At 30.6% G+C, this 27,994-nt stretch overlaps 2 protein-coding genes across 2 annotated transcripts in view; both read right to left on the bottom strand.

Annotated features, from left to right (window-relative positions):
* Positions 1-2,250, bottom strand: part of LOC111701146 (muscarinic acetylcholine receptor DM1) — a 34,385-nt gene extending 32,135 nt beyond the window's left edge. The window contains exon 1 of the mRNA XM_023472315.1: positions 2,083-2,250. The gene's annotated coding sequence lies outside the window, so the exon portion shown is untranslated. The remainder of the gene's footprint in view (positions 1-2,082) is intronic.
* A 2,806-nt stretch (positions 2,251-5,056) lies between these two features.
* Positions 5,057-27,994, bottom strand: part of LOC111701144 (Niemann-Pick C1 protein) — a 37,078-nt gene continuing 14,140 nt past the window's right edge. The window contains exons 25-38 of the mRNA XM_023472313.1: positions 25,413-25,447; positions 24,921-24,984; positions 23,896-23,961; positions 23,364-23,475; positions 22,707-22,785; positions 21,135-21,179; positions 20,398-20,505; positions 19,467-19,592; positions 16,613-16,745; positions 16,207-16,340; positions 13,848-13,937; positions 7,236-7,319; positions 5,870-5,945; positions 5,057-5,535 (exon numbers count right to left, since the gene is read on the bottom strand). Coding sequence (XP_023328081.1) covers positions 5,270-5,535; positions 5,870-5,945; positions 7,236-7,319; positions 13,848-13,937; positions 16,207-16,340; positions 16,613-16,745; positions 19,467-19,592; positions 20,398-20,505; positions 21,135-21,179; positions 22,707-22,785; positions 23,364-23,475; positions 23,896-23,961; positions 24,921-24,984; positions 25,413-25,447 — 1,418 coding nt within the window. The 3' untranslated portion in view covers positions 5,057-5,269. The remainder of the gene's footprint in view (positions 5,536-5,869; positions 5,946-7,235; positions 7,320-13,847; positions 13,938-16,206; positions 16,341-16,612; positions 16,746-19,466; positions 19,593-20,397; positions 20,506-21,134; positions 21,180-22,706; positions 22,786-23,363; positions 23,476-23,895; positions 23,962-24,920; positions 24,985-25,412; positions 25,448-27,994) is intronic.

The raw sequence follows: 27,994 nt of genomic DNA on the forward strand, positions 1-27,994 counted from the left end.
AAGAGACGTCAACCATTAAATTATTAAATTATTAAATTAATAAAATCACTTTATTTATTTGTACTTTGCCTGAAAATCATGTAGAAACAATTCTAAAATCAAATCTAATAAAAAAAAATTTTTTTTTAGATTTATTCCAGGAGAACTGTACTAACCAAGAAGTATTGAATGCTATGGAGCAGGAGCCGACCCGTTCCACCTCCTAATATGATTTGGTTTGTGTACTGGTACTTTATTTTAATTGTCGTCTTTTCTTGGTTTTTGATAAGATACGAAAATAGAGATCTCTTGAAACTAAATTAGTTGTAATATTGTAATACATAATCTGCACACGGTTAGACGGAACGTGTTGAGTCCTTCTCCATGTATTCAATACTCCTTAATACCAACCTAAATTGTCTTGGATTTAAGAAAACAAATTGTTTAAGAAATATTTATTTAGGAGTTTTAAGCTTCTTCTCTAATTTTACAGAGTTGAGATTAAGAGATAGACAGATACAACGGTATATATATATGATAGATAAACAGATATATAGACGGATAGACAGATACAACGATATATAGATAGATAAACAGATATATAGACGTATAGACAGATACAACGATACATAGATAGATAAACAGATATATAGACGGATAGACAGATACAGAAAGATACATAGGTATAGAGAGAGATAATTATACAGAGTGGCAGAAGGATAGAAACATAGATAAATAGATTTTTAACTTTAATAATCTATTTTTGGATAAGGGCTGTGGGCATAAGCTCATGCATACATAGATAAATAGATAAATAGACAGATATACAGATGTTATATAACAGAACGACAAGAAGATTCAAAGGAAGACAGTTAGACGGAAAGACAGTTAAACAGATAGATAGATGGACTTATGGACAGATTGACAGGTGAACAGATAAACAGATAGATAGATGGACTTATGGACAGATTGACTGGTGTACAGATAAATAGATAGATGGACTTATGGACAGATTGTCAGGTACTGATAAACAGATAGATAGATGGACTTATGGACAGATTTACTGGTGTACAGATAAACATATAGATAGATGGACTTATGGACAGATTGACAGGTGTACAGATAAACAGATAGATAGATGGACTTATGGACAAATTGACAGGTGAACAGATAAACAGATAGACAGATGGACTTATGGACAGATTGACAGGTGTACTGATAAACAGATAGATAGATGGACTTATGGACAGTTTGACAAGTGAACAGATAAACAGATAGATAGATGGACTTATGGACAGATTTACTGGTGTACAGATAAACAGATAGATAGATGGACTTATGGACAGATTGAAAGGTGTACAGATAATCAGATAGATAGATGGACTTATGGTCAAATTGACAAGTGAACAGATTTACAGATAGATAGATGGACTTTTGGACAGATTGACAGGTGAACAGATAAACAGATTATGGACAGATTGACAGGTGTACTGATAAACAGATAGATAGATGGACTTATGGACAGATTGACAAGTGAACAGATAAACAGATAGATAGATGGACTTATGGACAGATTGACAAGTGAACAGATAAACAGATAGATAGATGGACTTATGGACAGATTTACTGGTGTACAGACAAACAGATAGATATATGGACTTATGGACAGATTGACAAGTGAACAAATAAACAGATAGATAGATGGACTTATGGACAAATTTACTGGTGTACAGATAAACAGATAGATAGATGGACTTATGGACAGATCGACAAGTGAACAGATAAACAGATAGATAGATGGACTTATGGACAGATTTACTGGTGTACAGTTAAACAGCTTATAAAAGATAAAGATACCTTGACGAATACAGAAATTTAAACCTTTTCCACTGTTTACCTAATTATTCTATAACATTCCTAAAAATTATTTTTATTTTTAAATTTATAGGGTTAAGCTAAAGCACCGCAACTTGAAGTAAAATAGCAAATAAAATCTATGTTTCCGTACTAAACTTACCTATAGAAAGTTTAAATTAAATTAAAAACCTAACCAAACTTTAGTTTTCATTTAAAGAACTTGTTCTTATTAACAACTTGACTTACTTTTAGAAGTAGATTCGAGAGTTTCAATGTTTCCAATTACTGTGCTGGAAAGGAATTGAGTCTTTTCCACAAACTCATATTTTTAAACCTCTATATCATTTCAACCTAATAGCGTAATCCTTTGCTATTTCAAATTTAGATTATTTAATCTAACAGAATGCATAGTTTGAAATATCTAAGGTCTACGACATTTGGTTGAGAACATATAAAAATTAGAAAAGAAGATTTTGTTGCTAAGAACCATATTTCCTTTGTAAAAGCCAAAAAGTACTAATAATTATACTTTTTCTTACTTTATGACAAATATTAGTAAATTGTGTTTATTTCAAGTGTTTTTAATAAAAATTAACATGTTTTTGCTCATTTGTAGTGGATCACTAAGTATCCTTCTATAGTTCTGGTTTGTGGAAATAAAGAAAAATGAGTTAAAAATATATAGACGCGCGGAAGACCGAAATTATTTTTTCTTAATTTGTGAATTTTATAAACTTGCGAAGTACTAAAATTAAAGGGGTTTAAACCTCAGTATGTGTTAAAACCTATTCAAAAATATTAAAAAGCCACTTTTTATTTTTAAAATGCATAATGCAGACATTTTCTATGCAAATGTAAAAACTGTGTGCTTCAGTTTTTATCCGCATACACTACTTCATATGTAAATGACCTGGGTCCCAGTTGTAAAGAAGATATGAGAAAAGTAAGTGCTTAGTCATTAAAGTTTATTGTAAGAAAAGGTGGGGGAAATTTTAAAGCTCAGAGTGGTATTAAACAGAGGATAGAAACGACCATCTCGAGTCTGATGAGGAACATTTTAAATTGAGTTCAAATTAGCATATTACTCATTCTAAGATCCCATAAAAAGGTATAAAGAACGATGTTTGATCAAGTAAAATACACTTTTTAAATCGCAACTGAAAATAAGTTTCTAAATTTATAGAGGGACAGTCTCCAAAACTGGAAAGTTTGAAAAAAGTTTAATATTTTGGCGGGAGAAATGGAAAATCTGGGAAACGATGGTGCACAGACGATGTTCCAATGCCGCGGGTAGGATCCACACTGAAGCGAGATTTCATCCTCGATACAGAGTCTCTCTAGTCTCCCTTCTATTCAGCTATGAACCCACACACAAACATACAAACACCTATTGATGGAGAAACTATTCATGAAATCCAAAACTGGATAAAATTCTATAATACGAGGTTTCAAATGGCAATTACAAACTATAAGCTATATTTTTAAGACGTTGCTGTTGGCAAACAAAAATCTATGAAATCTATGTATGGAGTTTAGATATTTTTATTTTTTATTTATAAATAAATTTGAATTATTACATCTCTAAAAGAACCCAAATTTTGTTTCACTTTTTATTTAAAACAATTTGTATGATTTAAATGATTATCAGAAGTAATTTAAAAAACCCATCAAACCAGAACTAGGTTATTTCCTCTTTAAGTTTTAAAGCACTTTCTCTGTGTGTTGTACAATTATCCTTTAATGAATTTCTTCTTCTTCTTGAGATTTTCAAGTTTTAGAAGAAGTGATAGTCATGTCTTTTAGCTGGGCTTTTCAAGCTTTTAAGTCGCTGAGATTAATTGTTTTTTTTTATACAAAATTTCATTTTTTATATTAAAATACTTATATTTAATGTTGAAGGGGGTGGGGGGTCTTTTTTCAGTTTGTTTTAATAATGTATTTTTCTTGTTGTTTTCCAAGAAAAGAAATTAAGTCTTTGCTAAAAACTCAAATTTTCTAATCGTTATGTATTTGCAACTTGATGGTGTAAACGTCTAATATTTCGAGGTTATATTTCTTGATCTAACCAGACCTAATAATTTAAAATACTTAAATTTTGTTTTAAAGATATAGGGATTAGAAAATCAGTTCTTGCATAATACTCAATTCCTTTGTAAAATGGATAAAATGATTGTTATGATATCTTAAACATATTTTTTAATTTGAAATTTTATTAATAAAGATGTTTTCAATGCTATTTAACTTTACATTTATTTTCAAATATATTTAACAATTTACAATTGTGGTAATATCAACTTTACATGTATATATTTATATCAAACTCAATGTTAAAAACATATTTAATTTATTTTATGGCTACAAGTATTATTAATGGCAAATGGCAACGTTATAAATCAATATTTCGAAAATAATTTATAAAAGATCTTGATTTCTTCATGGTGATTTTTCTCAATTAAAAAAAAAATTCACTCTTGGACTAAATGTAAAAGAATAATAAAATGCTATGAATTTACAAGGAATATTCACATTGTTTTAAGCCTTTAAATATTATTTTTTGCTTCCGAAAAAGCAAAAACACTGCTATGGCCTTAGGATTACCCTGATTAATGGAACGCAGGTGCCATTGACTTAGTTGTGCAATTCAACATTTTTTTGGTGGATTTTTGCAAGGGGTCTGGTAATATATTCTGAGATGGAATTTAAAGAATTTGAGCCGCGGTTTAAATCCGCCAAAACCCGGTTTAAATTAAGCGCCGGCTTAAATCTTGAAACATTTGATACAATTGTAAGTGTAACCCATCATATTTAAACCGCGGCTTAAATTTAAACCGCCGCTCAAATTCTTTAAATTCGGCCACTGGACGAATGTACAGGGTGTCCCAAAAAACATGGGAATTCATTGACGAATTTGATATCGTCTTTGTTATGAATTAGCATTGTAATACCTAATTTCAACAGCCATAATATTATTATGTCTGCTAGAGTTTATTTTATGAAAAGGCTAAAAGACTATAAAGATGTGTCTATAATGTCTCCACAAGATGAACAGTGAAGACGGACAAGTTTACTCTGTTTGTATACTGCAATTTTCTTATTTTACTAAGTACAACCGTTTGCAGTCAAAACATAAACAAACAAAATGTAAACATAGCAGACGAAACTCTTACAGATTACAGCTTTCTCAGTAGGTATCACTATACTAAATCAAAGAATTATTTAAAAAGACGATATCGAATTCGTCACTGAATTCCCATGTTTATTGGGACACCCTGTAAGTCAAAGAACTTTTCATTTTTGCTAAATTGAGCTTTTGTGGATTTCACATTCTATTGAGTGTTAATGTGTTTTATCAGGTGAAGATGGTAAACGAGCAGTTGGTTCAGCTTCAAATAATGATTTAGCTGTCGAAGGTGAGTCAGCTGTCGTTTGTGATTCAGATCTTTTTTTGTGGATCAGCTGTTAATAGTGAGTCAGCTGTTATTGGCGAATCAGGTGTTGATGGTGAGTCAGATGTCATTGGCGAATCAGCTGGTGACGGTGAATTGGTTTTCGTTAGTGGATCAGCTCTCGATGGATTTTCGGATGATGATGGCAAATCAGCAGCTGATAATGACTCAGTTTTTATACTGGTGGCATCATTTTTGTCCACTGATTTAGCTTTTGTGTCGCACATTGAGTTTCTTTGATGATATGCATAAACTGAAATCATATCTTAGGATTAAAAAGACAATATAAACTGCACTATGACTGTTCATAATAAATTCAATATTTACAAAATATTGATTAACCCTATTCAGGCTGATGTCTGGTTTACCCAAAATAGTCTGAGGGGAGAGGGTCACATTTCATTATTTGATAATTTCCTAGATACAGATTTTTGGAACCCTACACAGCTGGAATAGGGTTAAATATGTAATGACCATAACCTTGGACTTTGACCTGCAGAAAAAAAGTTCTGAAGAGTACATTTTGAATAGGACAAATATTATGGAAATTTAATTCTTTTGATAATCGTTGAATACAATTATTTAACCTTCTATTTCTGTGTTCACGGGTTTTAATTGGAATTCTTCTTTAGAACTGAACGCATAGTTTATTGAAGCTGCGACCTAGAAAAAATAATTTATTAATTGGTGAGCTAATTTTATAGGAATAATCTAACCAGCACTGCCCAGGTTTCTCATGGTTATTACTGCCGTTTACTCGCACTTGGTCTTAATTTATGATTTTTCCGGGAAACTAAATTATCGCTATAAAAGTCAACCCGCTCAAATTTGAACTTTTAAGCCAAGCTAAGAGAAGTCCTGCAAGTTTCGCCGAGTTCATCAGTCAACATTTTAGGCACATCAGTCAAGGGGTTCTTAAGTTATATGATCGGACACACAAACAAACAAACAGAGACTACTACTTTGTATATAAATGATAAATAATTTTACACATATAAAATGAATATTCTAAGATCATTTTGATTTCAAAAGTTTTTAAATTTTCAACACAAAGCTGATGTTGCAGGCATCTTTATTCGAACACAAGGTTGTTTTTTGTTAAAATGTTATCTTGATGTAAAATCCATTTTTGTTTTCTAATACTAACTAGGAGGCTTTAACTAAACGTTTATTATTTATTGGATTGTTTACCCACATAATATCCTAATTGTAAACTACGAAATCTCCAATTGTTAACCATTAATCTTAAAACCTCTATAAAATGTCGTCTTCTACTGGAATCTCCTGTCGGAGACAGCCAAACCAAATTTTCAGCCCGCAAATTCCATTGTCCTCCTCCGACGGAGCTTAAAATATTTTCGTTGTTGTGAAATCATTAAAGTTAAGCAAAATATTTTCATAAGATAAACATATCACACTAAACTCTTACAGATTACAGCTTTCTCAGTAGAATTGTACAATTAAACATGACCTATAATTTATGTTATTTTTTAGGAAATAAAGATTTTGTTATCGAATTTCTGTGACGGGGTTACTCTGTTGTGTGTGTATTGTTAGGCAATCGCGAAAGAATCGTCTGGGGATAATAAACACCCCTTTCAAAATCCTAACCGGCCTATTATCCGGATTTGTCTAGCGTGTTACTGTTATCTGTCAACACCAATGTTTTTTGTTGTTTCAAATAGTGGATTAAAATATTGAAAAAAAATCGTATTAAAAAAATCGATCATTTAGCTTTGTTTGAGGGAATGTTTATGTCAGATGTTTTCTAAAATAATGAAAAATATTAATTTAGTAAACAAGCCCTATGACAACTTCCCATCTAAATGATAATTTTTCCAAATCCAAAATTAACCAAAGTTAACGTCTACCTTTTACTTTAAGTTAAGGATAGGATTAGGAAATGGGTAAACAATTTAATTTTTAAATTTTTCTTATTTTCGTCACTTTTACCTGGTTTTCTTTTGAGGCTCTTCTTCCAATGGTTGATATTTTTCCTTCCTCTGTATTCATTTCATCGTCGTCCTCTTTCCTTTTCTAAATAGGATGAGGATTTAGATGAAACAGTGAGAATCAGAAAACTACGCTGTAAATGTGATTTTCTTTACAAAAGAAATTTTCAATTTGAAATTGCTTTAACTGAAAAATGTTCAGTGTTTCAATCGGCTTCAATTGAGCGTCGGCTTAATTCTTGAAAATTTGAATAAAATTTTAAGTGGACCCAACGGTATTTGAGCCTCGGCTAAAATTCAAGCGGCTCAAATTCTTTAAATTCGGCGCAGGGCTTTTTTTACTTACAGTTCGGTTGCCAATATTTTTTGGACTTCTCGAAAAATGTCCCAACTTTTTATTCCTTACCTAACTCTTTACTAAATGTTAATCCTGCCTTGAGAGAAGATAAAAGCGAAAAAGAAACAAAATTTTTTTTTTTAAATTTCAAAACTTTTATCAAATTAAACTTTAACGGAATAAATATTTAATGTTGGAACCTTATTTCCATGTAGCAATATGTTGTGGTGCCTTTTGTAAGTCAAAAAACCTTTAACAACTCTTAAAAAAACGATGTAATTATTGCCTTTCAAGTATAGCTGTCAATTACAAAAAAAGAGGAGGCACTTATTCCACTGTTTTCTAGATTCCTACTTCATAATTGTGATCACCCATTAGTGGCACACAACTACCCTCCTAGGAGTATTTGGTAGAGGGTGAATCCCCCCCCCATGCTTACTGAGGTTTTATTAGTAATATATTTTTTAATTATTTTTCCCCTATCTCTCTAGAAACAGTAATTGAACCAGAAAACTGAAGAATAGAAAGACGACTTTAAGATCAAAGTTATCATTCCATATAATCCAATGTCTTGATGTTCCTGTTTTATATCAATTTATCGAGACAAGAACATCAGATAGATGTCTTATATGTATCGTTCAACGCCTGAGATTCTCAGGTTTCATCCTATACCCCCTTTCATTTTTCCTGTACAGTCCCTTTAACATTTTTTTTAAAGTGTATAAAAATAGAATATTACAATCTCTTAGTTCTTTTATCTCATTATACAAAATTATGATCTAACACTGAAACACCAAACTAAAATCTTTTTAAATAGTTTTAAAATCTAATTAAATATTCATCAAAGCATATTTCCACTTAACTAATTATATCATGACAAGATTTTTGCAAGATAGTAATGCGTTATGCTAGTTTATAAATTACTTAAATCAGACAGGAATTTTATGTTAATTCTGTGCAAGATCTTAAAAACCAGATTTAGAATAGAACAGACAATGAACTTTATGAAAACAAAATAACAAAAATATTAAACGTTACAGTGAAAGTTTTTTTAAACCCTATTACTGTCCTTACATTGAATCATTTTTTGAAGTAGGAATCCAGCGTCTTTTCTGTTATTTTTATTTTTCTCTAAGATGCATCTATTATTGGGTCTGTTCTATTATTTAAATTGTCTCTGAGATGCATGCATCTGTTCTGGTGTCCAATCTATAATTCTATGTTTTCTCTGGGTCCATTCTATCGTTTTGTATTTGCTCTAAGATACATCTGTCCTTAGGTCTATTCTAATGTTTTATATTTTCTCTGAGATGCATCTGTTCTGGGGTCCATTCTAATGTTTTATATTTTCTCTAGAATGCATCTGTCCTTAGGTCTATTCTATTGTTTTATATTTTCTCTGAGATGCATCTGTTCTGGGGTCCATTCTAATGTTTTATATTTTCTCTAGAATGCATCTGTCCTTAGGTCTATCCTATTGTTTTATATTTTGTCTAAGATGCATCTGTTCTGGGGTTCATTCTAATGTTTTATATTTTCTCTAGAATGCATCTGTCCTTAGGGTTATCCTATTGTTTTATATTTTCTCTGAGATGCATCTGTTCTGGGGTTCATTTTTTATTTTATATTTTCTCTGAGATGCATCTGTTCTGTTGTTCATTTTTTTATTTTATATTTTCTCTAAGATGCATCTGTTCTGTTGTTGTTCATTTTTTTATTTTATATTTTCTCTAAGATGCATCTGTTCTGTTGTTCATTTTTTTCATATTTTCTCTGAGATGCATCTGTTTTGTGTTCATTTTTAATTTTATATTTTCTCTAAGATGCATCTGATTTTGTTGTTGTTCATTTTTTTTATTCTATATTTTCTCTGAGATGCATCTGTTCTGTTGTTAATTTTTTTATTTTATATTTTCTCAGAGATGCATCTGTTCTGGAAGAATAAATGTAAACAAAGATACATCTTCCAATTGTAATCTATCAGAGTGGTGTATATGCATTATACATCAACTATTCAATCAGTTCAAAGATTACAGAGATAGGATAAATAGTCGTTTATTTAGTCAGAAATTGCCGAGATAGGTCAGATAGTCGTTCATATAGTTCAGAGATTAGACAGATAGGACAGATAATTACAGAAATAAGACAGATAGTCTTTCATTCAGAAAGATATTATAGAGATAGGACAGATTATCGTTTAGGTCAGAGGTTATGAAGAAAGGGTTAATAGTCGTTTATTCGGTCAGAAATTACACAGATAAGAAAAATATTCGTTCAAATTTATAGATTAGACAGATTTGACTGCTAGTCATTTATTTAAGTCATAGATAAGAAAGAAAGTAGACAGTAGACTGAGTAGAAAGCCGTGTTTTATTAAGTCAAAGATTACAGAGATAGGACAGATATTTGTTCAACCATTTAGAGATTAAACAGATGGGACAGATAGATGTTTATTCAGTCACAGATTGGACAGAAAGGACAAATACTCGTTCTTATAGATCATAGATTAGACAGATAGGTCATGAATTAAAGATTACACACCGACATTGGTAATTGGCGAAACCACCGTGGGAAAAGGATGAAAGTACAACATTAGGAAGAGAAGATTGTTTTCTTCTGGAAAGTTCCTGTTTGTCGTTCAAACTTCCAAGTAGGATAAAACAAGATGAGAAACTTTAACTAACTTTTTTTCATAAGAATTTTTCAAGCCTCTGTCAAAGTTCTTCTGATGTCTAGGAAACTTATATTTTTTGTAAAATTCTTTTCTTTTCATATTAACTTAAATTTAACCTCAAGCCTGTCAAAACCCCTATTGCGAAAAGTATTCTGCAGCGTGCATGTACGAATGACTAGTTATCTTCGTATATTTGAAATTATTTTAACATTTTACATTCTCGTAATGGCCTCGTTTCGTGTTTTACATTTTTGAGGGTTAAGGCCTTTAAAACATTCTCTTAGCATTTATGATTAACAAAGGAATTGAGTTTTTGTCACACAATCTGATTTTCTTATCCCTATATCTTTGCATTTCAAAGTCTCGAGACCTTAAATATTTCAAACTATGAATTATTTTATATCAGATAATAATAATAATAATAATAGAAATATCAAAGGTTAACACCATCAGATTGCAAAGATAAAGCAATTTGAAAATCAGAATTTGTGGCTAAAACTCGGTTCCTTCCAAAATTGTTGTTCTTTATTTGTTTTGCTTTTAAAAGTCCAAAAAGGCTGTAGGAAAACGAATTTTTGCTAAATAAATTTTACCAATTGTGATTAGTTACCATCAGTAGCATTTTCCACAAAAACTTTCCCCCGCATGTGATATTTTTCCAAAATGTTATGTTTCCTTTTCCAATATATATAAGTTACCAGATTTCTAATTTTCAAAGCTGCATGCCTCATTCAAAATTATTCATACGATTTTTCTTGATAAAATTTGAATGAAATATCCACGCTTTTTTCCGTTATCGTGGATTATTTAAAAATGTTGGGGGTCTCTGTACAGGTGCTCTCAAATTTTTGTTGCAGAAATGGAGGAGATTGTTAAAATGAAACACTTTTCAAGCTAAGAACGAAGATGTCTAGCACTAGCACCCTGTTATTCATATAAAGGTATAAAAACATTCTATTGTTAATAAATGTTGATGAACAGCTGATTTAAATTGGAAGAATAAAGTAAACACATATTATTTGATTTCTCAATTGACAAAATACCGGGAAAAGTTCAAATTTAAACTTTCATGTACATTGTTTTCTCCATGCAAAATGTACAGCGCTACCCACTGAGGCTGTAAAGACGACCTAAAGTTAAAGGGAATGACCGGTTATGTAAGGTAGTTGAACTGAGTATGCAGTGTTGTGGAAAACTTCTTTCGGATTCATTTGATACATATTAAACTTTTTAAAGATCTGTAAATCCTGAGTTATTTTCTCAAATTCTTCAAATCCGTCTTTTCAATAATAATTCTAGAAAATCTGTAGAAAATCTTTGTGAATAATGAGAAACCAGAATAATGAGAAAATAGAAACTAATAATTGAACAAGATTACTTATTTTCGATGATAAGATTAATTTTAATTTTCTCAACATGTTCCTATACATGACATCCGTAGTTTATTGTAGAAAACTTTTACTTTTACATTTAATGTCGTCGTTATTTAATAATTTAAAAAAAACTAATTCTGAAAACGTATCCACCCTCAAAGTAGGAGTTTTGAACGTCGAATTTGCGCTCAAACTCAGGATTAACAGATCTTTAAAAAGTTTAATATGTCTCAAATGAATCCGAAAGAAGTTTTCCATAACACTGCATACTCAGTTCAACTACCTTACATAGCCGATCACTCCCTTTAAAAATTAAATCAATTCTTCTGCCTTGGATATAGATTCTTAATGACTTACTAAAAACATTTGCAAAGAATGAAACACGCTTACAGTTGCTAGGAATCATGAACATACGGGAACAGACAGACAACATTCCGTACAGTCGGCTCTAAAGTCTTATCCTTTGTGAGTAACCCTGTACTCCTGTACTCCTGTACTCCTGTACTCCTGTACTCTTGTACTCCTGTACTTTTTGATAAAAGCAAACTATTTCTTATTATTTTGAATGAAAGGAAGAATGAAGATTAGGATTAGCCATTGATTCTTGGATGTGAGTGAGCTGACGCGGACTCAAGTTTATAAGAATAAGTGTCCTCATAAACTATTACGTAGAAGAGGTTGACGGATACACTCGAACATTCATTACAGGGTTAGGTGGGGAATATCTACACTACAGGGTTAGGTGGGGAATATCTACACTACAGGGTTAGGTGGGGAATATCTACACTACAGGGTTAGGTGGGGAATATCTACACTACAGGGTTAGGTGGGGAATATCTACACTACAGGGTTAGGTGGGGAATATCTACACTACAGGGTTAGGTGGGGAATATCTACACTACAGGGTTAGGTGGGGAATATCTACACTACAGGGTTAGGTGGGGAATATCTACACTACAGGGTTAGGTGGGGAATATCTACACTACAGGGTTAGGTGGGGAATATCTACACTACAGGGTTAGGTGGGGAATATCTACACTACAGGGTTAGGTGGGGAATAACTACACTACAGGGTTAGGTGGGGAATAACTACACTACAGGGTTAGGTGGGGAATATCTACACTACAGGGTTAGGTGGGGAATATCTACACTACAGGGTTAGGTGGGGAATATCTACACTACAGGGTTAGGTGGGGAATAACTACACTACAGGGTTAGGTGGGGAATAACTACACTACAGGGTTAGGTGGGGAATATCTACACTACAGGGTTAGGTGGGGAATATCTACACTACAGGGTTAGGTGGGGAATATCTACACTACAGGGTTAGGTGGGGAATAACTACACTACAGGGTTAGGTGGGGAATAACTACACTACAGGGGGGTTGAAAAAGAATTATTTCAGTTTAAGTGAAAGACTGCTAAAAAACTGTAATCCCTATTTCTTTCCTAATATAGTGAAGAATTGAAATATCAAACGTTTACATCAGGTTAAAGTGATATAATAATAAAATCTGAATTTGTGGAAAGAATTCAGTTCCTTTCTAAGTTACTTGTCATTTAAGCTAAAATATTCCACACGTTAATTTAAGCCTAAAATATGCCACACGTTAATTTAAGCCAAAAATATGCCACACGTTAATTTAAACCTAAAATATGCCACACGTTAATTTAAGCCAAACATACCACACGTTAATTTAAACCTTAAATATGCCAAAAGGTTAATTTAAGCCTAAAATATTCCACACGTTAATTTAAGCCAAAAATATGCCAGACGTTAATTTAAGCTTAAAATATGCCACACGTTAATTTAAACCTAAAATATGCCACACGTTAATTTAAGCCAAAAATACCACACGTTAATTTAAACCTTAAATATGCCAAAAGGTTAATCTAAGTCTAAAATATTCCACACGTTAATTTAAGCCTAAAATATGCCACACGTTAATTTAAGCCAAAAATACCACACGTTAATTTAAACCTAAAATATGCCGCACGTTAATTTAAGCCTAAAATATGCCACAGGTTAATTTATGCTGCCTAAAATATGCCACACGTTAATTTAAGCCTAAAATATGCCACACATTTTTAATTTAAGCCTAAAATATGCCACACGTTAATTTAAGCCTAAAAATCCTTTGGGGCTAAACATTGAGTCTAATGTTTTTACTATAGCCCAACAGGCAAAGTCATAGACTTTTTAGAGTTCAAAACAAAGTTTAATTTTACCTGGTGGGGTTCAGGTCCAATTAGTGCTAGAGCCACAGGTAGAAATATCAGACCGTGGTATAAACCAAAAAGAACCACAAGCATAAATATCTAAACACATATAAAAAATTGAAAATATCTATATATTTAACATTTTGAAAAATAAATTGTGTTTCTGCCACAAACTCAAAAATTCTAATCTTTGCAACCAGATTGTATAAACCTTTGATATTTCAATCTTGGATTATTTGATTCAACATAATTCAAAGTTTGAAATATCTAAAATCTACGACGTTGGGTTTCAAAATATAGGGATTAGAAAATCAGACTTTGTGGCACAAACTCAATTCCTTTCTTTAACCTCTCTTTCCACACGTTGAATTTTATAAGTAATTCAGAGAACGTATTGATAACTCTTTCCCTAGTGTTTTGAAAGTAGTTCAATTAGTCAGACCTAGTTAAACTACTCCATTTCATTTTATCCGCCGTCTAAAAGTGCACTATATATTTATTTATTTATTTTAAGAACATATCTTCAACTGTATATTATACAGGCCTTCGGGGAATATACTCATGATTACTTTTATGAATAAAATCTACCATTGGATTATATATCAGAGTTAGAAGTNGAAAATTCATCTAGAAGCAAAAAGTTTAATTCTCTTAATTAATGTTATTTTAACTGCTTTTAACTGTACATTTTCTAGATCAATAAATATGTTTTTATTTCAACAGTCAGTTGTTTGTCAAAGAGGAGGTTTTTATGTTAATGTTATCATTGTCAATATAGTTTCACTTGTTAAAGGTTGACTTTTTAAAAGATCCTTCACGTTTTATATAAATACTCAATCAACATTAAAAAGGAAATCAAAAATCAAATTCTTAACAATCAGTTTGGAATTGTTAACAGATTTGTTTAAATTTCTTTTGATCAAAAGAAAATGTGATCAATTCATTTTAAAATTCGTCAGGGGCATATAAAAGGTGGCACATAGAAGTTTTCAGTCCCCCCCCCCCCCTCCTAAATTGTCAACAATTTTAAGCCCCTGGACAAATTTCCGTATACGCCCCTTCGCTTGGTCCTTGATTTCCCTTGTCTGAAAAAATGACTAAACTCAGCAAATTTATAATTAGATTGAGCAGAAGACGATAAATTAGAGGTCCTGGAGCACGGTAGACTAGAACTCCTAACTAAAAGTCCAGAGAGTCTAAGCAATATATCGAACCTATATTGACCCATTAATTACACTCCTCTGCAGCTTTAGTAATTGTAAAGTCCAAAGTAGGACTGCAAAGGTTGGCCCAGCTCGGATATTCAAATGTACGCCGGTGGGACGTGTAATATAGATTTTTCGTATTTATTATTTTGTACTTTTTTCTTAAATTTTACATTTTAAATATGTATGCATAATAAGATCTCTTGCGCTATTATTTACGGATTTTGTTGAAAGATCAAAATAGAAAATCCTTTTTCACAGCTTCGTTGTAGTTAGTTTTGCGTGGGACTGCCCTGTCAAATAATAAAGTGAGATAAAACGAATAAAAATCAACATAAAAAAATGTTCCTGTAAAAATGAAAATAAAGTTAAATAAAAAGTTTTTATTTGTATACTGAGCTGTGGACCGTATACATGTGTTATCTTATCATAATTGCATTTTCAATCAAAAAATAAATAGTTTTCTTTGTGATGTTATGACACTTTTGTAGCGTTTAATATTTGTATGTACATTTATATATTGTTAGGATGTTCATATTTTTCGGAGTTAATCATTAAAATAAAAAAGTATCTTATAAACTTTAATGAAAAAAGCAAGTGTCTGAATAAAGAAAAGTGTATAAAGTTACCCTCAAAGAATGAGACTCTAATAACGACTTTTATAAGTTTTACGGTTTATTAGTCTTAAATATTGTCTTTATATAGGTGTACTAAACTTTTTGGCAAAGCCAGCAAAAACTTTAAAGCATTAGGGAACCATCAATTTGAGATAAAGCACTAAATTAATTCAGTACTGTCGTCTTAGTTTGTAGCCTTTCAAAGTTTCAAACTTTTATTTCTAGATGAGAAACTGGAGCCAACATTAAAAAGCAAACTGGTATTGACTAAGGTTGACTTAGGTTGACCAAGGTTGACTGAGATTGACTAAGGGTGACTAAGGTTGACCAAGGTTGACTAAGGTTGACAAAGATTGACTAAGGTTGATGGCTTTGTGATCTCGTAGCTGCCCTAATGTTGATTTCACGCACAAGAAAAAGCAAGATTATTGTTTACAAAAACGCGTACAACAAATTTAAATCAACAAAAGTTATAATTTAAAAATGTGCTACTAGAATCTAACAATATTGATTCTAGCTGAAGGAAAACAAAATGGCGTCTCTCACCCTGAAAAAGGAGATGAACACGTGGGACTTTGATCCAACAGTAAAGATGAAAGCAAGGAAGGTGCTAAACCCTCCATTGAGAACTGCTGGACCGATCTCAGTCAGTGTGCTTCTCATTCTTTCAGATTTACTCCCTGAAACCCATATTATTAATTTTATATTAATAAAATAATAAAAAATAAGTGGAAAGTGAGGGAGAAATGTCAGATAATTTACTAATTGTGAAATGTAGATTTTAAAATGCATCAAAATATTTAATATTAATGCAATTTTTAATGCTTATGTTATTTTTAGGAGCAAAAAACGGTACAATTAGAAATTGAGTTTTTGCCTTAAGTTATGATTTTTTAATTTCTATATTTTTATAATTAAATGTCATGGCCTTATTTTTTTATTAGAATCCTACCTTTTTGTATAAGAAAAGTATGAGCAACATGAGCACTATAGTCCACTGTTAGTCCTATAGCAATCTCAAGGTTTACACAGGATATTACATCTACGGTTAGTCCCCAGAAATGCATGTAACCAGCAACATTTACCTAAACAAAGTTTGTATTCAGCGACATTTAAGTTGAAGCAGGGATATGTCTGATATGTCTGATATGTCTGATTCACAATAATTTGATAGATATCGTCGTTTTTAAAGGGACTGTAAGCTTAATTTCCAGTGACTCTCAATCAAAAGATGACAATGTCCGATTAAAAACGTTAGCCTTGAAAGATTTATACATATATCAACGTTTATAATTAAGAAAAAAACTGATTGTAGTTTGTCTACAAAATTAAGATTTCAAATGAAGGAAACTATCAGAATTAAACACTTTTAAATAGTTCGATCACAATATAACTGAGTTAAATATTTAAGGTGCACCGTTGAAAATCAGACATTGCCATTGAGGGTCTCTTTAAATTACTCTTACAGTCCCTTTAAAGTCTGAAAGTAAATAATCCAAACAATTTCATCCATGGTTTCTGAATCAGAAACCCGCGTGTCAGTCTTTAAAGATACCGCCATTGAAAAAAATCAATTTTTAGAAAAAAAATCAATTTTAAAAAAAAATCAATTTTTAGAAAAAAAATCAATTTTTAGAAAAAAAATCAATTTTTAGAAAAAAAAATCAATTTTTAGAAAAAAAATCAATTTTTAGAAAAAAATCAATTTTTAGAAAAAAAATGCTTTATTGATCAAAAAATGTCTTTACAACTACAAGTACCGTTGTAAATCAGACATCCCTCCCTTTCTTAACAGGGAGTATCGACGATACTTGAAAGGGGTTTATAAAAGGCACAATTATTACAGCAAGTACCGGCCACCACAATACAAGAAATGTATTTTGATTTTTTCCCTAAAAAAATGTTTCCTTTTTAACTTAAACATCTTTTTCAAATAACAGATGAAAATTAAGCAGTCTATCAAGCCAATAAGAATATTAAACAATTTTCACCGAATTTTTGATAGATATTTACTGTCTTTGATCTATTCGAAAAGTCGATTAACGATTACAACATTAGGATTTCAATTCTTGCAGATTTTTATGTTTTATATCTGACTGCAAAGTATAACTAAAACTGTATATTTATGTTTTATATCTGACTGCAAAGTATAACTAAAACTATATATTTATGTTTATGTTTTATATCTGACTGCAAAGTATAACTAAAACTATTTATTTATGTTTATGGTTAAAATGTTATCAAACTTTAGATATTCTCAAGAAACTTTAAAAACTTTTAGTATGCTTAAAGTGTTTGCAAGGGTTCTGGGATTATGTATTAATTTAGATTTTAAAAAGTTTAATATTTAATATAAACTTGTCAATATTAAGTTCGTTGACATATTAAAGAGAATGTGAAATGATAAACTGATAGATTGACAAGTTTTTACTGATCAAATCTGAAATATATTTCCATATTATTCTTTTCGAAAATATTTATAGTTTTTCTGCAAAAGTGATTTCTGCATTATCTTCCACATTTTTGATCAGATTAAGCAGACTCAAGAGTACTGCAGTCATGGATCATGCATTAAGAGGATGGTTGGGGGGGGGGGGGTAAATATGTAAAATAAATTTGTAAATATGTTAGTCTATAGGTTTTTTTTTTCTTATGAACAGATCAAAGACAAACAGCGTTAATTAAAAAAGAATGCGATGTCACTTCTCTTTGTTTTTATTCTATTATTTCATTTTTAATATATCTTTATTATGTTTGTTCTATAAAGGCTTATCTAAAGATATTAAAATGTCAGAAAATTAATCTATTTTATATGAAATAAAAAAATTAGCAATTTCTCAACGACAGATCTTTATTTGGTATTTTATGAGGCCAAATTTTAAAAATTTTCTAAAAGTTTTAAATTTTTTGAACAGTGACATCTATGATTAAAAATTAGATTAATAAATGAGACGAAAATTTTAGTTTAAGTTCATATTTTATTTGCACAAAATTTCTTTTCTTTTTTCCTACTGCTTTCCTATTACCCTAGGCAATTCCCTTATTCTAATCAAAATAATTCCATCAACAATGCACTGTTAGAAGAAAAATAAAATAGGGAAGACATTGTTTTTAAAAATTATTTGGATACTTTAGAGATAGCCTTCTGATAACACCGTTATTGAACATGTGTACTTTTTTAAACGATCGATGTTTCTCTTGAAAACGATCGTTTTTAAAATGATCGTTTTTAATTTTCAAACATTTAATTAAATTCGTTGTTTTTCATTTTAAAATCAATCATTTAGTTTGATATATTTTTCATCGTTAAAAAGACTATCAAAGTCGTTTTTCAAAAAAGCAAAAACAGTATCTTAACATCATTTGCTTTTTATACTGAACAACTGAACAACAATCATAATGCTAAAGATATATTAAACAATTGTATCCGGACAGACATATATCATTTGTTAGACAATTGTTTGATTAGAATTATCGCAAAATCAAAAAAATGTTTTCATATTCTAACAAACTAATAGTAAACTCGAATTTTAATATAATTCTGTCTTTCATTGTGGGTAACATATTATCATACTAATTTGGGAACCCAGCTTGGTCTGGAAAATAACTTTTCATATAAACTTCAGCTAGTATAATTTAGAATTTTTAACCAGGCTAATCACATTCCTGTGGTTCTACCGAGTTTTCCAATCAAAATGGCAAGTCGGTCAAGGATTCCTTAGTTATGATCTGACATGCAAACAAACAGACAAACTGAGATTACTACTCTATAAATATAGGTAATGTTTATAAAGATCTCTACTTACCAATGATAGAACCACACAGACCAGAACTAGTAAACAGGCTCTTATGCTGGCAATCAGGAGAAGCACTGTTAAAAACACACAGAGGAGAGAGATTCCCATGTTCTGATACAATTCATATCCAATAACCTGAACACGAACAACATATGAGATATTTAAAAAGTTTATCTGCATTTAAGAAATGCAAAGGTAGAGCTAAAATGAATTTGAACCGCGTCGCTAAACCGCCAACCACTGGTTCAAATTGCGCGCTGGCTTAAATCTCGAAAAATATCAAGTTGAACCAACAATGTTTGAATCGCGTCTCAAGCTCATTATTTCCTAGCCTATAGATACTCCAATCTCTCATTGGGCAAATTAATATAATTCAACTTTTAAAATTATCTTATGAAACTTTGAATTTATCAGTTTTGTTCTTCTAACATAAACTTCACTAGAAGTCTCTGTTACATTGTTCAAAGCAACCTTGATTTTATCCAACTAACCCATTGACACCCTAGTAACAGGGTTAACCACAGAGGATGAGACTGTAAAGACGACCTAAAACTCTTAAAATACGACTATCCTAAGTTTTACTCTTCAGTCTTTAATTTAGTATTTTAATAGCTTATTAAATGGTTTGGCAAAGAAAGAAATAAATGTACAGTTGTAGGGAATCATTAATATATTGAAACAAACAGTATATATTCCGTACAGTCGTCTTTAAAGTCTCATCCTTTGTGGGTAACCCTGTATGTACAATGTACATAGTACATTTAAGAACTAGAAAACATTTTTTCTTAATATTTGGAAGAGAGCTTGCAATCATTTTATCATTGTTATATAGGGTATTAAAAACCAATAACTGGATGTTTTGTAAGCAACATTGGTCTTTGGAACCCTTGGAAGAGTAAACTTTCCTTAACTTCCCTGTCAAGTAATTGTAAATAAATACCTCATCAGTTTCCCAGCTAGCGTACTCTGTCCCTGTTGGGAAAGCTCTAGAACTAAAATTTGCTTCCCGAACCAATTCTTTTATTCGGTTCATGGCCGGGATCCATTCCTAAATCAATCAGTCGATCAATGAATCAATCATTCAATAATTGAGTCGATCAATAAATCAATCATTTGAAAATCGAGTCGATCAATTAATCAATCATTCAATAATCCGGTCGATCAATAAATCAATAATTCAATAATCCAGTCGATAAATAAATCAATCATTCAAAAGTTGAGTCGATCAATGAATCAATCATTCAATTATCCAGTCGATCAATAAATCAATCATTCAATAATCCAGTCGATAAATAAATCAATCATTAAGTAATCGAGTCGATCAATTAATCAATCATTCAATAATCGAATAGATCGAAAATTCAATCTAGCCAATAAGGAAATCTTTCATTTAATTAACAGTTCATTTCATAAATAATCTTATCAATTAATACACTTCAGAAATCATTCAATAATTCATTACTTCATCAAACATTAATGAATCAATTCATCATTCAGTTGATCAATCAATTACTCAATCAGTTGATAAATCAATTCATCAATCAGTTGATCACTTAATTTTCATTCAATTGAAAAATCAATTCATCATTAAGTTGATAAAAAAAATAATCTATCAATCATTCATCTCGATTTTTCTCTCAATTAAACAACAATTAATCAAAAATAAAAATAACTTACTGAAGGCGAGGTGAACAGCCTGTGTGTCAGTTCTATTGAGGAAAGCTAAAAAAGATTAAAATAAACATTTTTTCTTTAATTTTATCTTATTATATTAAAGAACCATATGAGATGAGATAAGTTATATAAGATGAAATGTTATATCAAAATAAAATTTTGTTAAGCTGCAGATTAATTTGTCGTTTATCTAATATCCAAAGAAAACATTTTAAATTCAAACAATCTCAATCCCGGAAATTTCGCCCGCAATCAATGAGAGAAATCTCATTGGTCGGAACCCAGCAGGAATATCCAAAAGAGATGATTAAACAGAAAATCAAAACTGTTCATAGTGGATATCGAGAATAAGCGAACGAGATTTAGAATATCCAACACAAGAGTTTTTTAATCTTTATATCTTTGCAGCCTGATTTAATCAATAGTTCTTTGAAAATATCAAGTGCAGTGTACGTTTTTTAATATTAAAAGTTTACATCAAAAGGTTGCAAATATTTAAGGATACAAAAAAGATAAAAAGAAAAATAGATGGGTCAAAAACAATGAACTCAAACTGAAAAATATCCGATATCTACCTTCTAAACGATGTATTTATGATAGTATAACTTAATGAAATTTTTATTCAACAAATTGTTATTCTTCTGTTTCTAGGAATAAATAATATATAAGATGTTGTTCCCTAGAACACTTTAATTCTTTTTCTCCAGATAAACAACATTAAAAATGTATTTATTTGGAGAGAGTTTTGAAAATGTATTTATTTTATTAATTATAGAAGAAGATTAGAATTTTTTGGCCGTTTAATCAACATTTTAGCCCACCCATTAGTCTCCTACCTTTTCTTTCTTAACAAACTTGGGACAAATATGAAAATAACAATCCGCAAAGAAAGACGACAAAATGATGTATAGAGCTACTTTTTCGAGAAATAGAATTTTTTTCTAACTATGGGCTTCATTGGAAATCCCTTGGTAAAGTAAAGCAACAAACTCAAATGTTCCCATCCCAATGTTAGCCACCTGAGATCGAATTTAAAGAATTTGAGCCGCGGTTTAAATCCCCCAAAACCTGGTTTAAATTAAGCGCCGGTATAAATCTTGAAATATTTAATACAATTTTAAGAGAAACCAACCATATTTAAACCGCGGCTTAAATTTAAACCTCCGCTGAAATTCTTTAAATTCGGCAACTGATGTTGTAAACCTTTTATATTTCAAACTTAGATTATTTGATCTGACAGAATGTATAGTTTGAAATATCCAAGGTTTCCAAGATTGGGTTGCAGAGATATAAGGATTAGAAAATCGGAGTTTGTGGCAAAGACTCAATTCCTTTCATAAAAAACTTAACCCTGCAAAGTATTTAATTGTAAATAATATTCGCTTTTTTACATACTCACCACAAACTTTTAAAAACTTAAATACGTTGATAAATCGAATTAAAATAAAAAATTTAGAAAAATAAGAAATTATAGAAAGATGGAAGAAAAAATACATATCAAACACCTCCTGACCCCGCTAAAATTATTATCTTATTACAGTATCATAAAATTAAAAAATTAAAAATTATATTCACCAAAACTGTGGGTGCTGCCTCGCCACAAATAAGATCGTTTACAAAGTTAAAGCGCCGACGGTAAGGTGCTCCATCAGGACTAAATTAATAATATAGAAAATATTAATTTAACATTCATGATAAACAAGAAGTTCTATAATCTTACAAAATGACCATGAGAAAATGTTAATTTGACTTTCTTCTGATAATACAATAATTTTGATTACTGATTTTCAAAAACGTTTTTTAAAAAATTGGTTTAATAGTTCATAGTATCCTTTAAAAAATGACTCAATTTTTTGTAATTTTCTTTTTTTTTATAAAATTCTACACTCAATTCATTATAAAAGAAGTTAAAAAAACTTCTAAGTTGAGTTTGAGTGGGTCGACTTTTATTTAAGGGGAAACTTTAGTTTCCAGGCCAAGCTGGGTTCCCAAGCTGGGTTCCCAAGCTGGGTTCCCAAGCTGGGTTCCCAAGCTGGGTTCCCAACCTGGGTTCCCAACCTGGGTTCCCAAGCTGGGTTCCCAACCTGGGTTCCCAACCTGGGTTCCCAAGCTGGGTTCCCAAGCTGGGTTACCAAGCTGGGTTCCCAAGTTCTGAGCAAAATGAATGAACCTTTATGTCATTTTCCTGTTAAACAATTTTGTGAATCCCATTAGATATGCAAGATTATTTACCTAAAAAGAAACTGTGTAAGAATTGTGTAGAATTTCTCCCTGTTTTCCTGGAAAAGATTAAACCAATCACTCTCCTCTACCAGATTCTTTCCAACAGCAAACTTTCTAAACTCTGAATAAAAGGATGAATCAAAGGGATATTCAAGGAAAAGGATGAATCAAAGGGATATTCAAGGAAAAGGATGAATCAAAGGGATATTCAAGGAAAAGGATGAATCTACAGCTGACAGGATTCCTGTTTTATTTACTAAACTTACCTAAATACCATGAATCTACAGCTGACAGGATTTCTGTTTTATTTACTAAACTTACCTTAATACCATGAATCTACAGCTGACAGGATTTCTGTTTAACTCACTAAACTTACCTGAATACCATGAATCTACAGCTTACAGGATTCCTGTTTTGTTTACTAAACTTACCTGAATACCATGAATCTACAGCTGTCAGGATTTCTGTCTCATTTACTAAACTTACCTGAATACCATGAATCTACAGCTGACAGGATTCCTGTTTTATCTACTAAACTTACCTAAATACCATGAATCTACAGCTGACAGGATTTCTGTCTCATTTACTAACGCTCCAACTAAATTCTCTAAAATTAAAAAAGTTGAGATTTTTTTTTTATCCAAAGTGTTAAAATCAATTCAAATCAACACATATATTTTTCTGGATTAAACATTATAGCAAATTAAACAATATATAAAAAATAAAAATATAATTAAAATCACTGCAGCAGGGGGGCTCAGATAGCTTAAAATGGTTTTCACAGAGCTCCATGTTGTACTATTAAAATTATATTCTTCGTATTAAAACAAATTAAAGACACAGAAATTACACATAATTACATATACATATATTAAAAGTGCGGTTGTATTTCAGTATTTAGCCATATATGAAAAGATATAAATAGAGTCTAACTAAAAATTAAATTGATAAAAATTTTGTAGTTGTTTCATTACTTGCAAATATCTATTTATTCTTAATAAAAAAAAAAACAATAAGGATAATTTGGTTTCAATTTATATTCTTTTGTAGTACAGCTAGTTGGGTCAGAAAACAATGTAATTCATATTTTCAAATTTTGAATTTTGAGACGTAGCTTTGAATTTGTATTTATTTAAATTTTTAAAAATAATTAATTTACAAATCTCAAAATCCAGACTAGAGCGACAAATAAAAATTTTAATTTTAAACGTCGTTAAACCTTTACTTGTGAGTTGTCATAACAAAGGAAATGAATCTTTGCCACAAAATCTGATTTTCTAATTCCTATATATTTTCAACCCAACGTAGTAGATCTTACATATTTCAAAATATGTATTCTGCTTGGTCAATAAATCTTAGTTTGAAATATCAAAGGTTTACATCTATCAGGTTTGAAAGATATAACGATTAGAAGATTTTATTGTGTGAAAAAGACTCAATTACTTTGGACCCGATGGATTCAGCTGTTTTGACATTTCTTAATACAAACATCCTAACATACACCCAGACACCCAAGCAAAGTATGTGTTTATAAATATATATATATATTGTTGCATTGTTTGTTACCTAGTTTATGCAGTTCGTTATTGTAATCTATATCTCCGATATTAACGATAACTCTCTCCCCTTCCTTTAAAATTAAAAGATCTTATTCATTTTTATTCGATGTAGTAAATGTAGTCGTATATATATATATATATATATATATATATATTTATATATCAATAAAGTAAAGAAGACTACTTTCGATTTCGATTGTGTGATTTCTACCAATCTTTTAAACAGCATAAATACACATAAACGTGTAAACAAAGAGGAGGGGTCAATTTACAGCTTCGTTTTGTTTACTTGACAACTAGTAAGTTAAACAAAGCTTGTTTAAAATCAAAACTGTATTGATTTCAGCGCAAACCATTGTATGTTAAATTTATGTATCAAATATTTCTGACATAAAAGCAAATTTAAAAAATATGTGATCTTTTTAATAGGACAAAGTCTTTTTTTAGACAAAGTTGAAAGAAGATTTTGTTAAAATAACGGCAAAATATAAAAAACTACCTTAGGAAAATATTCTGTATTAGCGTGAAACCATCCTGTATATTTTATTTATAATACCATCAAAAGATAGATAAAAATTACGTCATTCAGATAATCCAATAAACCATTTGCCATAAACAAAGGATAAACTTGTTTAGAAAAATAAGAAAGGAATTGAGTCTTTGCAACAAACTCTGAATTTCCTATCCCTATATATTTAATGCGGTAGACCTTAGATTTTTCAAACTATGAATTCTCTCAGATCAAATAATCTTTGTTTGAAATATCTATGGCTTACACCATCAGATTGCAGATATATACGGTTTAGAAATCCTGAGTTTGCGACAAATACTGAATTCCTTTGGTCGAAATTATATGATTTCTAAAAGTTGGTCACAATGTAATATTCAAAGTATGGTTTAATAGCAATTAAATATCAGAATATCAAATACCAAATGATCAAAAATCTTTAAATGATCAAAAAAATGTACATTAAACAGTTTGGACAACTATTTTTTCAAAAATATCATACAATTTTAGAATAAAGTTAATTTTAAAGTTTAAGGAATTCTCAATTATAATTTTCTGATAAAACCTCTGTAAAATGTAAGCTCTCTCTTTTTTCTTCTTTCTTTTCTATTTTCTTCTCATCTCCTTTCTTTTCTTCTCTTCTCCTTTCTTTTTTTCTCTTCTTTTTTCTTTTCTTCTCTTTTCTTCCTTTTTTCTTCTCTTTTTTATTCTCTTCTCTACTCTTCTGTTCTCTTATCTCTTTTCTTCTCTTCCCTGATCTCTTATCGTCTCCTCATTGTTTTCTCTTTGTTGTTAACATTTTAACCGGTTTTGAGATAAACAATGCAGTACGATCCGTTGTTATGATTTTTCACTGATTTGTTTACATTTTTAGCTTGTACACCTAATTGAAATATACTGCGTTTGTACTCCATTATTAGGCATTTGATCATTTGGCATTTGATGTTTTGATATTTTTGTGGTTTAATATTTAGAATACAGGGTGTCCCACGAAACATGACAGTATGTAAGACGACTTGAATGTCGTCTTGATTTTTGATATAATTTGCTGCGTTTATTAGTCAACCTAATTTTAGAAGTAAATTTCTAGAGATAATAATCACAAAATTCCCCTAGTCCTGCCATTTCCAAAATGTGGTCTGCCTTTTTTGTGCTTTCAATATTGCCCGAGATATGAAGAATTTCGTTCAGATTTCGACAATTTTGCTTTTATTTAACAAAATTGAAATCTAAACCAAACTCTTTATATCTCCGGTAATATTGAAAGCACAAAAAACGCAGACCACTTTTTGGAAATGCCAGGGCTAGGAGAATTATGTGATAATTGTTTCAAGAATCATACATGTTAAAGTAGCTAGAAGACTAAATGTCACAAATAAATTCAAATATCAAAGACGACGTTCAAGTCGTCTTGCTATTGTCATGTTTCGTGGGACACCCTGTATGACCAGAAACACTAGAGTGAAATATTTGCATATAACCATGGGTGCAATCAATAACCTCGAAAATCTGTAGGATTTACATCTGACTTGTATTTAATGAAAAACAATATAATAATTATACAACATGTAAGAAATGTTCGCTTGAAATAGATTTTTTTGAAGGGAATTATTTGAAGAAAAAAAATTTAGTTCTTTCCACAAACTCTGATTTACTACTTCCACATCTATCTTTGCAAACTATGAGTTTTGTTAGATCAAATAGTCAAATTTAAAATATCTAAGGTTTACACAATCAGATTGGAAATATATTGGGATTAGAAAATTTGAGTTCCTTAGAGAAAAGAGAGGGGGGGGGGGATGAAGAATTATAGTCTGCAGGAACAACTACAATAATTCAAGTATTTGTGGTAATATATCCAAGCAAGGTAAGTATATGTTGTATTTATGCCTGCAAGATAAGTATTTATGGTATTATATCCCTACAAGATAAGTATTTATGATATTAAAGCCCTGCAAGATAAGTATTTATGGTATTATATCCCTGCAGGATAAGTATTTCTGGTATTATATCCCTGCAAGATAAGTATTTATGGTATTATATCCCTGCAAGATAAGTATTTATGATATTAAAGCCTGCAAGATAAGTAGTTATGGTATTGTATCCCTGTAAGATAAGTATTTATGGTATGAAATCCCTGCAAGATAAGTATTTATGATATTAAAGCCCTGCAAGATAAGTATTTATTGTATTATATCCCTGCAAGATAAGTATTTTTTGATATTATATCCCTGCAAGATAAGTGTTTATGGTATTATATCCCTGCAAGATAAGTATTTATGATATTAAAGCCCTGCAATATTAGTATTTATGGTATGAAATCCCTGCAAGATAAGTATTTATGTTATTAAAGCCCTGCAAGATAAGTATTTATGGTATTATATCCCTGCAAGATAAGTATTTATGATATTATATCCCTGCAAGATAAGTATTTATCGTATTATATCCCTGCAAGATAAGTATTTATGACATTAAAGCCCTGCAAGATAAGTATTTATGATATTATAGCCCTGCAATATTAGTATTTATGGTATTGTATCCCTGCAAGATAAGTATTTATGATATTTTATCCC

This window comes from Eurytemora carolleeae, unplaced genomic scaffold (assembly GCF_000591075.1).
Source record: "Eurytemora carolleeae unplaced genomic scaffold, Eaff_2.0 scaffold85, whole genome shotgun sequence".
NCBI lineage: Eukaryota > Metazoa > Arthropoda > Copepoda > Calanoida > Temoridae > Eurytemora > Eurytemora carolleeae.